Source organism: Talpa europaea, assembly GCF_964194135.1.
Source record: "Talpa europaea genome assembly, chromosome: 1".
Taxonomy (NCBI): Eukaryota; Metazoa; Chordata; class Mammalia; order Eulipotyphla; family Talpidae; genus Talpa; species Talpa europaea.
Window position 1 is genome coordinate 141,249,520 of NC_140073.1, and position 13,869 is coordinate 141,263,388.

The following is a 13,869-nucleotide window of genomic DNA, read 5'->3' on the forward strand; positions in this document are numbered from 1 at the left end:
TTAGAGGTACTGAAAATGACATGTGCATATATTGTAGACATTGTGCCCACTGCTTCCTGCCAATGTTAATCTGGCCCTTCACACTTTACACATCACAGTATATTTGTATATTTACGATGATGCTTATTCTGACATTTTCTGGAAATAAATGATTTTGTTTACTCACCCAATTCTGCCTACTCCAAACTACCTTATTTTTCTTCCCCACTCTTTCCTTTCAACTACTAATAACCATGTCTTTTTAGCTGACTTTTTATTGAAAGTAATAAATTAAGACATTCATCTTCAGAAGAATCGCCAGCACACCTATTAGCATGCTCACAGTGTTAAGTATACAGGAATTCATTTCAGTAGCAACAACGTTCACTGGCTTTAGAAAGAAAACTTTCCACTTACAGTTACTTGTGTCTCTTACACAATTGCAACTTTCCGTACATATAATACTTTCAAATTAAGATATCTGGAGGAAGTGGTATCTTCTGTGGCTCTTCCTCGAAATGAAGCCATTGGCCATTTGCTGAGATTGAGTTTGCTGGAGGTACTACAACTACAGCCGGTCATCCTGTGAGTCAATGCTGATGGTGGAAGCTTGGCTGCTGGTATCAGCAGTTTCATAGGACTTTTGGTCTTTGGCAAAGTTGATAAAAACCTGAGTTTTTAAGGGAAATAAAGTCATTAGTACTCAGTAGATCAGAGGAAGAAATAAGGTTAATTCTCTCTTTCTCTCTCTTTCTCACACACACACACATACATGCACACACACATGCACACAGGGGAAAACAAATAAAAAGAAAACTAGATTGCACAAGGGCATGGCCCCATATATTTATATATCTTAAGAGGAGTCTTTCCTTTAGATATTCAAATTTATCTGGATTTTGAAAATGATACTTCTATCTACAACTATTCCTGTATTTATAAATGTAATATTCATCAAAAGCTATAAATGTTATCTATAGCCACTTATCTGTAACTACATGATCTACACCAATATCTCTATCACATATAAACAAGGGGCCCAAGCCAAACTCATCAATGTAAATATGATGATATTGAGAGAACTTTCACTAGTTTCAACAGTAAATGCACTAAAATTGTACAGCCCCTCCCCCATGTTCAATAAGGCATTTATTTCATAAACACATCTTCATGTTTAAAATCATGAAGTCTAATAGTAGATTCTTCCCCAAACTATCAAGAGTCCATTTTGTGCCAGACATGGTGCTGACAGTGGGTTATAAGCAAAGGTTAAATCTTATGTGTTGGCAAAGCCATAATTGTCTCAAGCCCTACAAATTTTGTCCACAAAATGCAGAACCACAGGTTGATTCAGAGGCTCTTAAAGCCTTACTTTTGGACCCATTGTAATGACTGATACAATCAAATATTGTATACAACAGGTTGGTTGAACTGTAAAAAATTAAAACAGTGCAAATTCGAGAGAGAATGACCCCTGAAGCCTCAAGTTATAGAATATAAATATAATTAAGACAGGGACCTCCCTGGTGGTGCAGGGGTTAAATTCTCAGTGCTATCAAGCTGTTGCCAGCCACTGAAGCCTGAGTGCTAACCCACATGGCGCAGCAGACCTTTCCTGTCTCACCAGCTGCTCCCCTCAGTGGTGTATTTCAGTACATCCACATGTTCTGTTATCCACTCTGTCTCTGGTGAATCCTCTCACCCCCAACACCTCTGGCCTACACTCCAGTTCTTGTATGTGTAAATAAATAAAACACATCTTTAAAAAATAAATATAAGTAAGACAAATGATACAAGTTAAATGAAATTATTCTGCATTTATCAGGCTACCTTGGTAGCCTGAATCTAGTAGATCTAAACATCTGGTGTCAAACTCTCCTAGATACCCTCATTCTACCTAATCCAGGGAGTCAATCAATAGAAATGTTATTTATAAAACCTACCAAAGTAAAAGTAAAGAAAGTGTTAACAGCTATTTGTTGTATAGGAGAATACCATGTTTTGTCACTTAATATAGATGTTTTATAGTAGGAAAAAAAACTCCATTACAAACTATCTAATGATTTTCACATTTTCCCCTAACATCCCCAATGCAGTTAGGAACAAATGCAACTATGTTTTTCAGGTGCAATATGAGATATTACTTCAGTTAGAAACAAATTGAATGTCATTAAAAAGAAATAATCAAAGTGTGTAAAAGTTAATCTGTGAATTGTGCATAAGGATAATGGTAGCCAGCTTACCTCTTCCAGAGTCGTCTGACTCACTAAGAAATTTGTGATATTTAAAGCAGTCTTGTTAGTTTCCAGCAGATCAAATATGTTTGCTACTCCTCCTGCGGTGACTGGTACATGATACTCTAGCATGCTGAGATGCTGATCCTGTGGGAACCAAAGGCAAAAAAATACTTTGCAATGTCAGGTAATACTTGACTAGAGATAATGTGCCTGAGAGCTGAGGAAAATACAGAAATTTATTCCACTGAAAATGATGTGGGAGTGTAAATAACATGTATGTTCTGAACCTAACAGCTTGCAAAGATGAGATGAAAAGTTTTATGAATGTCAAAAAGAAAACAAATTAAAAAGATAATGAAAATTCCAAAGCAGTCTACATTCATGTGCTCTTAAAAATTTATTACAGTCTTGCCAAGAAAAAAGGTATCGGGGAATGGTATTCCAATGTCAGATTATGCTTAGGTCATATATGTTTTCTCAAAACTTATCCCACTTCTAGATATTTTATTTTTATGTGAGGCTTGTTTTTAAAAAAACTAATTTATATTGGCTAAAGAAGTTAGATTTCAAAGTTTAAGAGAAACTTTATTCAAATAATGTCATGTTGTTTCTCAACTCACTTTCCAGTCTTTGATTTCTTAATTTTAGTCCATAGGATCACCCTCTACCTAGTAATCTATTCTTACTTCCTTGGAGCATCTTTAACACCTTGCTTTTCTGCCTGTTTAATCATTACCATATCCTATTTATATTTCCTCTAAAATAACTCTCAAGTTTAACTTCATCTCTATTTTGCACCATGAGTATTATTAACCTGATGCTCCTCATTCCACATCTGATTTACTGCCACAGCCTTTTCAGAAGCCTAGAAACCATCTACACTCACATATTCTAGCATGAGATAGCTAAGATAGTCTTTCTTTTTTTTTTTTCATATGCAACGGGCAGGTTTATTATAAAAGGGAGAGAAGAATAAAGGACGCTGCATAGACACAAACACGCAGAAAGGGCTGCCTTGAAAGGGCCAGGTTTGCTAAGAGAGGCCTGCATGGTTGCAGGTGGGTGGCCTTGAGGAGAGCTGCCTCTGCTGAGGGAGGTCAGTGAAGAGAAGCCCTGGCATAGTACAGGTCACAGGCAGGCAGGAAGGCTGCTGCCCTGTAGAGGGAGAGGGTTGGTGAAAAGGGGCATCTGCATGGGGACAGGTGGGCAGAAGGACTGCTGCAAGATAGTCTTTTTTTTTTTTAAGATTTATTTATTCATGCATACAGGATACAGGCCGGATGTGCGGGAGGGTGAGAGGATGCACCAGAGACAGAGCGGGCAACAGAACAGGCAGACTGACGAAATACACTGCTGAGGAGAGCAGCGGGTGAGACAGGAGAGGTCTGCAGCGCCATGTGGGTATCTCTCTGGCTAGCCGGGATCGAACCCGTGCTGCAGAGGCTGCAGACAGGTTCACAGCACTGCACTTAACTGCCTGCACTACCAGGGTGGCCCCAAGATAGTCTTAAAAGTCAGTTTGATCAGGATGTTTTCTTACTCCAGAATCTTCCCCTGAAACCTTTATGATCAGATCATGACTGTGTTTCACTTGGGTATGTAAGACTTTCTGTTCTGGAATGCCTTCTTATCAGCCCTCTGCTCATGGCCTAATCCTCTCATTGACTTGTGTTTGCATCACACCTGTCTCACAAAAGGCCATCTTACTTATTTTAGTCCCAAATTTGTTGTCTTTGCGATTTCCTTCCTAGATATCTAGAAACCATCACACACTTGTAAAGAATTGTGTGGAAAGAAATCACACTTTTGTCATCACTGCATTTGCCTCGTGTGGCCCAGGTCCCATGTGGAACAGACCAAGGTGAATGTAATCTGATCCTAGCGAATGAACACAGATTTCAACTCAGAATTTCACTGAAAGAACAAGTACTCTGAGTAATGTAATTTGTGCAAGAAAAATGTCCTTTAATTTCCAAATTTGATTTTAAGGTAGATGATAGAAAATGGATGTTGATAAGAATTATAAAAGTGATTATTTCCTGGAGAAGTTGGCCAAGTTTTGGGAGGTTGAGGCAAAGTTGTCTTGTAAAGATAAAAAAATTGTTTTAAAAAATTCCCTCTATTTTGCTCTCTAAAATCACTTCATGTTAATATGGTATCTTATAGTTTATGAAGTACCCTATGAACATTTTATTATTTTGTTCTCATACCAATCTGGTAAAGTAGATGTCATTATTCCAATTTATAAATGAGAAAAATGGGGCTCAGACAATAACCTTTCCTGTCATGTACATCTATTTTATGTGCTATGTGAGATCTATATGAACCACGAGAGGGATATACCCCTATGTCTGTGTGTCTTGGTCCTGTGGATATATATAGATTTAAGGTGAAATTAATTCAACAGTGTTTCAATTATTGTGGGACTTGAGAATTTAATTTTCAAGCAGTTCTACTTAAACTTTTGTTGGTTTAGCTTTTAAATGAGGAAAATGAAGGAGATATAATCTCTTCTAGATGTGACATTCTGAAACTGTATTTTTTTCTAAGGAGAAATGTCCTCCATCATCAGCTCCCTAACACATATAACTAATAAACTAGTAATGTATCCAATTTAAAAACTAACACAATATGGTCATCAAGCTTTTGTGAGAAAGAATACATCAAAGTTGGCAAAAGGACTGTTACTTTTAAACACATAACAAATGTTATAAAATATATATAACTAGTCCGTTGATTCTCTTTGTTCCTACCAAGTGTGCTTCAGATTGATTCTCGGCCTTTTGGCTAAGATCAAGGTAAGTGTACTTCAGAATATCTTATGCATCTTCAACTAATAAACGTATTAAGATTAATCATAAGGCAATGATTAACTTGAAACTGGTAAACATCTACTATGATACCAAATTATGATACTAGGTCAATGTCTTACTTTTAAGTACGTTTTGGGAAAATGTAGCTGCATGAACCTTGTCAGGGCCTCCATGCTCACTCTGGTATTCTTCACATGAACCTTGACAGTAAACCCTCGTCCAAACCTAGAAAGAAAAAGTGCAAAATATGACCTGAGTTACATTTTGCTGAAATAGCTCCCTTGAAATTCCAGATAATGAAACAGGCCCCAAGCCGATCACTATACTCCCCTTTCTTATATAAAGACTGTCATTTTGCCATAAAAGTTCAGGGTATGTTGCAAACTGAAAATAGTGCATTGCTATTACTTTTAATTTATTTCTGCTATTATAAAAATTTGAACTCTAGAAAAAGCTATTGTAGAAAGAACATAAAAATCTTGGCTTTCCTTGACACTAGGAATTGGCAATTGATGTCAAATTCTGGAATTAAACAATTTTTAATTTTAAGCAAACAAGATCTTGAGAGGCAAGTTATTAGAGATTTGGTGTTAATAGTAGAAATTAAAGCCAATAATAGAGTTTTAAAAATGAATCAGTATACCAATTAAGTGTCTGCACCAAAAATAGTTTGTAAAGAAGTCACAACGGACCTCTAGGATCGACATACCAAGACCCTTTCACCTTATTTAACTCTCAGTTAAAACTCTCTTAAAAGAAAACCAAATTAGGGGCCTCCCCGGTGGCGCAGCGGTTGAGCGCTGGGTTGCGAAGCTGCCCGCGGCCTCAGTGGCACCGGTTCGATCCCCGGCTGCTCCCCGGCCACCGCAGGAGGGTCCCACATGGCGCGCAGACCTCTCCTGCCGCCCGCTGCTCCCCTCAGCAGTGTGCTTCAGTCCTTCTGCCTGCTCTGCTCCCCGCTCTGGCTCTGGTGAATTCTCTCACCCTCCCGCGCTTCTGACTGTACCCAGTGCATGTATAAACAAAAACAAAACAAACAAACAAATAAATAAATGAAACATGCCTCAATTAAAAAAAAAATTATAAAAAAAAAAAAGAAAACCAAATTAGTGTACAGGTAAAAGTATATATGTAGCTCCCTGAAGTTTGAAGATTACCATAAGCATTCAGGCAAATACAAGATATTAATTGTAATTTGATGGTATGATATTTATGCATATTTCCCCAATGTGTTTGTTCTTCATTTAAAGGTTTTGAATGCGGTAAGAATGCTAACTAGTTTACTGAAAGTCTGACAAACATGCTTGATAAAAACCTGTGCCTTCATGGACTTCTCATGGTCTAATTTGTGATTGAGTGAACTCTTGAAACTGCTTCCTTTATATTTTCACAGTGGATTACATTTTTGTAAAAGCTTTTAGGCCCTCTAGATTTTTGAACTAAAAATACATCCAACCTTCAGTAAGATAATTTAACACTGAGTTGAGCCAATGATTATCTTCTCCATTCCAATTGTACTACTTTTTACTGCTGAGAAAATTCTTGAAGGCAAGTACAATACCATTCGATTGACTATCCTACACCAGATATTAACAATGCATTTGCTCTTCACCTGCTCTTTATATGCTGCAAAGATCCAATGCATTGGAACCTTCCATTCACCATAATGGCCAGCCTGGTACAGAGCGCTTCACATTCTTCCATGCTGAAAGAAAAAAATCACAGCAATGTGGGCACAGAAAAATGTGGGTTAAGCTCAGGAAGTTAAGCTGAAACTCTTTGATTATGACACCTTAGAAGTATTGTTTTAGTCCCTTAAGATGTCTTTTCCCTTCAAGAATGAGAAAAATCTTTTAAAATATAAATTAAGCATATTCATATAGGGTTTATTATTATTTTTTCTTTCTTAAACTTGAGGCTATCTCTTGGACCTGGAATACCCTTTCTAGCAAACATAGTATTTGTTTTAAGCTCTTCAATCTCTGAGTTAAGACCTTTGTTTCCTAAGGAATTATTCCAAAATGATGCTGGGCTTTATTCATTATGCCTCATACTTTAAATTCAGGTGGTTTTCATATTTTTGAATTTCTAAGTGGTCAAGCTGATGATATAACCTCTCGTTTCATGAAGTATGACAAGTGGAGGAGTTTTTAGTTGTCACCTTGTACATTTTAACACAAACATGAATAGAAAGTAAATGAGAGGCTCTAGAAGCCAGGATATCTACACATGTCTGAGTTATCTATTAGTATAAATCTAGTACTTTTTGTACAACATGACAATTTAATGAAAGGACCAACTTAACACCAGACCAAGAAAGGCACAGGTAAAAAGCTTCACAGTTGTTTTTTGTTTTTTGTTGTTTTTTTTTTGCTTAACTGATTAGAAGGCTCCTTCTAGGGAGGAGACCTGTGGCTCTGAAGAGGACTGGTGAGATTAGACTTTAGAGATATTTGTGAAGACAACATTTCCGGTAGAAAACACAGCCAAAGAAAGAGCAGTGATTGTCAATGCCATGAGTCATTCAGATTGACTGAGAGGAGAAGTTGCCATAGGAAAAACAGATGGCAATATCGATAATAAAAAGCCTTGCATACTAGCTAAGAATTCTGAGCCTTAAGGGAGTGAGCAAGGTGCAGGAGAGATGAAATCTAAGTGGGACCAGAGCCTGTGGGACATTGACTCCATATAGGTAATGGGAGGTCACAGCTGAGTTAAAAGGGCCACAGGGCATAAGAAATTGGATTAAAAAAATTATATGGGTCCTTTGCTATCACAGGAGCTGTGTGCTCACCATGAAGCCTGCCTGATTCACTCCTACAACCATAAACATAAATATTTTAATCCACTTGTGGGCACTCATTATCAACTGGCATTACATGGGTCAGCTTTTCTGATCTATCATCCTAAGATGGGGTCACCTGACTCCAAAGGTCCACACTTGGTTTACCTGTGAGATGTGAGGATGACGGAACATTTGTTCTGTACTTCTTCTGAAATGATCTTCCAGAGGTGCCGTTTTGATTTAGGATCCATCCCAGAGCTTGGCTCATCCTTAATAGAAAGTTACAAGAAAAATTTATCAAATTAATTAATTTTTGATGAGGTTCTTTACATGAATCATTGTGTCTCACTTGCTTCGAACAGAAATCACTTTGTGAAGTTCTGTGACTAACTTGTTTTATACTTAATAGGCTTCTTTCTGCTGCTGTCAGATAGCTCAAAATTAATCATTTAAAATTGTCAATCTGTTTAAAAAAGTGTCTCAGTGAAGTTGATACTTTGTTACTTTATACTTGTCTCTTATATATCTTTGGGAAAAAAATTCTGCTTCAATTACTGACAAAGGAGAGTTTTACATTTAATATTACATTGTCACATATATATTTGCAGCTACATCAACAAAATTGCTACCTTCCTCCTGAAAGCAGAAATGTGGCTGTGATAATATGCTTTCTGAAGCAGGCAAAACACAATTTAGTTTTTCAGTTAATTTGTTTGAGGAGTCTTTTTTAGTTTAATGTCATTAATTGAAATTTAATACTCCTTGGGGAAATAAAAATAAGATTTGCTGAAATTGCCAAGTAAAAAGATGTAAATTATATCTTAAAGTAAATGATGTTTTAAAAAATTGTTGAGACAGAATATTAAAATGTAGCAACAGATAATCTAAACAAGAAATAATAGCTCCTGACAGATGATTTTTGAAAACAAATTATAGGTAGAGATTAGGTAAAAATTAATATATTACATATATATGGTAATATATATATGGATATATATGGTAATATATATGGCAACACACATATATGGTTATACATATAAAAATACTTCTATCCCTAGCAGTGGATGCTTATATATAATGTACATGTGTGTGTGTGTATATATATATAAAATGTATGTATAATGTATTTTATATATATATATAAACATCCATTACCAGGGATATAATGCATTATAAACTTCTGATATAAAAACAAAGGTTATGTATCAATCTATCTGGATAGTTTCAGTAACTTGATCCTTTGTATGATTTAATCCCTGGAATAATGTGATGATTTATAACTGGATTTTTATTGCCTATAGGTAAGGCTCTTTCAGAATTTGGAAGGGGATTTTTTTCAAAAGGCTTGTTTCTTTGAAATAAATAAACACTTTTTTTTGGGTGTGTGGGGCAAAATGCTCTATCACCACTACATGCAATTTATACTTCCAGGTAATCAATTTAATTTTCTAGCTGCAAACCAAAACTTATATGTGTACATAATACACTTCTTGCTTCTAAAAGTTCAGCTAAAACAGAAGGGCATATTGTCAATGATATCCCAAGCTGGCAATTCATATTTTTAAGTAACTAAGAGATAAAATTTTCGCATAATACTTTATCTTAAAATGTGTCTTCCCTCCTTAGTAGAAGATAAAAAATATGTTAGCTCACCAGATCAATTACTAATAAAATTTTTTTTCAATAACTGGGGATTGAATTCTACTCCAGTTCACAATTTTATTTAATCAAATAGCCTGAATTTGTTTCAATTACTTCCATTCCCTTACCAACTGTTTCCTTTGAAACTGACAAAAACATTTTGGAGGGCCTATTGTTGGGTAACAAATTATTTGATATATATAAATTCCAGACTTCAACTACTATACTACTATTCACTCCTAGGAATTTACCCAAAGAATGCAAGAATAGTAATTTGAAGGGGTGTATTCACTCTCATGTTCAATGCAGCACTATGTATGATAGTCAAATTATGGAAACAAATTAAGTGCCCAAAGATAGATGAATGCATTAAGAAGATATGTATATACTTTGTTTAAAGTAGCATATATAAATAATGGAATACTACTCAGCTATAAAATCTAACCAATAACAAATCCTAGAAATCTGATTGTAGAATTGGGGCAACCAGAGGGAAAGGGAAGGTAGAGAGCAAAGTGTTGAGGGTGTCTAATGGTCTATGGCAGAGGTCTATGAGTACCTCTACCCATAGAGGTAGATCACATCTGAGGGGGTGTGATCTTGTACCTCTAAATCATATATACAGTGTTGCAGACCAATGTTATTTAAATAAAAAAAGAGTGCTTTGCAAAATAGCCAGCATATAGTGAGACCCTAAAAAATATTAGGCAATGAAAGGCTATATGGTTCCAATTATATAGTAGCCTTTTTTATAATTATTCTCTCACCAGCAGTAAAATGGAAGGTTTCCCTATCAAGGCCAGTGCGGTGGATAATTTTCTTTTTGTGCCATAACTGCACATAGAGGTGGCTCTGTCCTTGTAGGGCATCAGGTGAAGTCTCCTAAGGAGTTTATAAACAGTCTGTGGACATAAAAGCAAAAGTTAGGTTGATGTTCTCCTGCCAAAAACTCTTAAAGAAATACATGTAAAAGAAGCTGTCTGTAAAAAGAAAGTCTTACAATGAAAAAGTATATACCTGAAAAATATTCAAACATTTAAACTCAACATAGCTTTTATTTTTATTTTTAAAAGTCTACTTAAAATTAATAATCATTTAAAGAGAAAAAAACAATTCTGTGGTGGCTCATTTTCAAATGGAATTTGACCTCCCACCCACACCAGGGGTGTGTGTGTGTGTGTGTGTGTGTGTGTGTGTTTACACTGCAAATTTTTCTTTCTGTTGCATTAAAACAGACTCTCCCTGTAAAACTTAAAAGAGCTAAAAAAGAATTCGACCCTTCACAAGGCAGCTTTCTCATTGATTGTCGTCACTGTTTCATCTTTCTTCTTACTGAGAGGTGAGTTATCATAAAAAGACTTTACGTTTATTTAAAGCTGACCTATGTCAAAATTTTAGTGTATTAACTTTGGAATCATGGGTTCTTGTGGCTATTTCTGTATTTAAATAGCCCTGGAAAATAGTGGAATACTGGGATGATTTCAACAGGTCTCCAGGTTTGCTGAAATAGAAACTGTCCTGATGGTTTGCCATTCCATTAAAAAGGCAAATAGTTTCAGTGAAGTACAAACACACATTAATAAATCAAAATGGAAGTGATCTATTTTAGTACAAACTCATATTAAAAAATCAAAATGGAAGTGATCCTATAGAATTACAGGCAATTCTATGTTTCAATACTTAAATGAACACTAAAGGATGTACAGAAATCAATCCATGCTCAACCCAGAGCTTATGGTAAGTGTGATCTGATAGCTGTTAAAAGGTAATTAATCAAACACAGGCCCAGGAACTTCTAAAGCTGAATTTATATGTGTGTATGTAATAAACATAGTCAGCTATGACTGTATCCATTATCATCATCAGGAGAAAAATGTCAGAGTTTTCCAGATGTCAACTTGACCTTGATGGAGGAAGGTGAGAAATATATGCAATTATGACTTTCAAAGGAAATAATTTTCATACTTGTACTCACTTCTTTAATATCTTTTTCTGGAATTCCATGCACCCTGGCATAGAAATACATATGTTCTTCCACTGTTACCAGGTCATCTAAGGCATCTTCCTGAGGGCAGTAGCCCACCAAGGAGCTGTGAGAGTGAACATGACCCAGAGATCTGAATGGAGAGAATTAAAAACATGGATGAGTTTCAAAAGATGACTTTTGAAAGTTATCTAATCCACACATATTGAGAAGGTAGCTCTATTTTGGTCACAGTGACTGGTGATTCTGATAAAGACAGTTAATTTTTAGTCACCCTTGAGGATTTAAGAATTTCCACTTGCTTGAATAGCTGTTTTCTCCCCAAGGATTTAAGAATATAACCACAAAATAACATAAAGAGTTCATTTTTATATTTTCTTCATTCAATTATCTTGTGCATGGTAAACTGAGGCAATAGTTTTTCATACCCAGTCTTGTTTCTGATCAGAATGTTTCCACTTGAAGGAATGACATCACCAGTCAGCATCTTGAAGATGGTGGTCTTGCCTGCTCCATTCACCCCAAGAAGCCCAAAGCACTGGTTTGGGAAAGGAAAAAAGATATAGACCAGTTAGCACATGTGTTACTATTGTTTCTCCTCCCTCCTCTCCCTGGGTGAAGTAAATTACCAAGAAAAATATATCACAAATATTATTAATGGGTATTGTAATGTTCTATTGGCATTTGGTAAAAATTTATCTTTAAAACAAGTGGGTACTCACATTACCTTTTTTCCCTTAACCATCTGAACATTTGTATTTATACATAGGACTTGATTCACATGTTATATTACAGCACACCTCTATGACATGATAAAATACCCCCCAGTAAGATGTGCTAAACTGACAAAGTAATTATATTTATAGATTTCACATTATTCACAGAAAGTCACAACTTTACCGAATAAGCTAACTGAAGCAATAAGTTCTTTATGCTGTCGAATAAATTTGATGCATTTAGTTTGCAGCTGTGCTTGGAAAGCTAAGGGAAATGCCCCCATTTTCTTTCTCCTTCCAAAGCTGTTTTAATATTGCTTCTATGAGAATGGGCAGGAATACAAATGGATGCAGTTCTAGGACCTCGATTCTGACAACTGATTTTCTTATGCTGTCTTTTAAAGAGGCCAGAAATGAAAAGTTTCCACTCTGTACAGCCTTTTTTTCTGAGAATTCACTCCAGGGTGAACAGTAGCTTGGGAAGGGGCTAAGTATTTGTTGTCTGATGAATCCTCCCGGCCCAGAGATAAAATACTTATAGGGTAAAGTAACACAAGGATATATTACATATTGACTGTGCCAAGATATTCAGAGGTTGACTCTCATATTTCTAGAAATAATTGAGACAAAAAGATGTTTACTTGTCACTCTATCATGCCAATACAAAGGACAATTAGAAACAAAACATTGTTCCTTACTTCCCCAGCAGGTATCCCAATGCTGATATTGTTTACAGCTACAATCTTTTTGTGGATCAGTTGGTAGGTCTTTGTGAGACGATGAAGTTGGACCAGGTCAAATTCATCTGCACCGTTCTCAACTCGTAATCTCTCAGCCCGCACATCTTCATCTTCATCTATAGTCTCCATGACAGGTGAAGAATGAAACTTTCTGAAGAAGAGTCTAAAATATGGACCCAATGATTTGGCATTAATGATTTCAAAATAGCACCACTCAATTTTGAAATGTTTTAATCAATTTTCAGTTCACTGAAAGTATACTACCATACACAGGTTTGTTTTAAAGTTGTTCTGCATTATGCTTCTCAAATAATTTTAAAATTGGCATGAACACTCTTCATCATATTCATTATGACATTTGGGAAAAAGCTTTTGCTTTCCATGATTTAAATGCTTACTGGTCTGCTATTACAATTTAGAATCTTGATTCTAGTAACTAAGAGTTCAATTTGGGTTTGAAAGTTACTTCCTAACAGTGAGCCCTGAATCACAAGCCCACAATCAATGATCACCTTTAATCTGCTCTACTTCTTTATCATCAATAATATGAATGTTATTCTGTATTCTCTATATTGTGAGTGTCTTACATAGGACCTAACTAATATACTAAGATTATCAGCACAGACAACTCACAGTCTCAAACACACCTCAGTATCTTGCTTAATGAATTCCAAAGCAAAGCAAACCAAACCAAATGTAAAACCTAACAAATCAATTCAAGTCTGCCTGTAAGGTCCCCATCTCTTTTAATGATATCCCCAGAGATTTCAACTGTGATGTTTAATTTGAATCATCCACATTCCAAGAACCACTCATTTAGTCAGCCTCCTAGCCCTGGAAATGCCTTAGAACCCTCGTCATTGATCATCCTCTACCTCCATTGACATCACAGATTTTCTCTCACTCTTACCTACATGTCTCCAGGAACCTCACCTGGCTTTGGGGTCCCTGACTCCTCCATTTCACTTTATACC

General features: G+C 35.9%; 1 protein-coding gene across 2 annotated transcripts in view; it reads right to left on the reverse strand.

Annotated features, from left to right (window-relative positions):
• Positions 1-547: 547 nt before the first annotated feature.
• The window catches only part of ABCA12 (ATP binding cassette subfamily A member 12), a gene marked incomplete at both ends in the record, with an annotated part of 165,905 nt that continues 152,583 nt past the window's right edge, over positions 548-13,869 (reverse strand). For both annotated transcript variants that reach the window (XM_084238060.1, XM_084238059.1), the window contains 9 exons: positions 548-649; positions 2,223-2,360; positions 5,149-5,254; positions 6,642-6,734; positions 7,980-8,083; positions 10,223-10,357; positions 11,431-11,572; positions 11,868-11,977; positions 12,854-13,058. In XM_084238060.1, coding sequence (XP_084094186.1) covers positions 548-649; positions 2,223-2,360; positions 5,149-5,254; positions 6,642-6,734; positions 7,980-8,083; positions 10,223-10,357; positions 11,431-11,572; positions 11,868-11,977; positions 12,854-13,058 — 1,135 coding nt within the window. The remainder of the gene's footprint in view (positions 650-2,222; positions 2,361-5,148; positions 5,255-6,641; positions 6,735-7,979; positions 8,084-10,222; positions 10,358-11,430; positions 11,573-11,867; positions 11,978-12,853; positions 13,059-13,869) is intronic.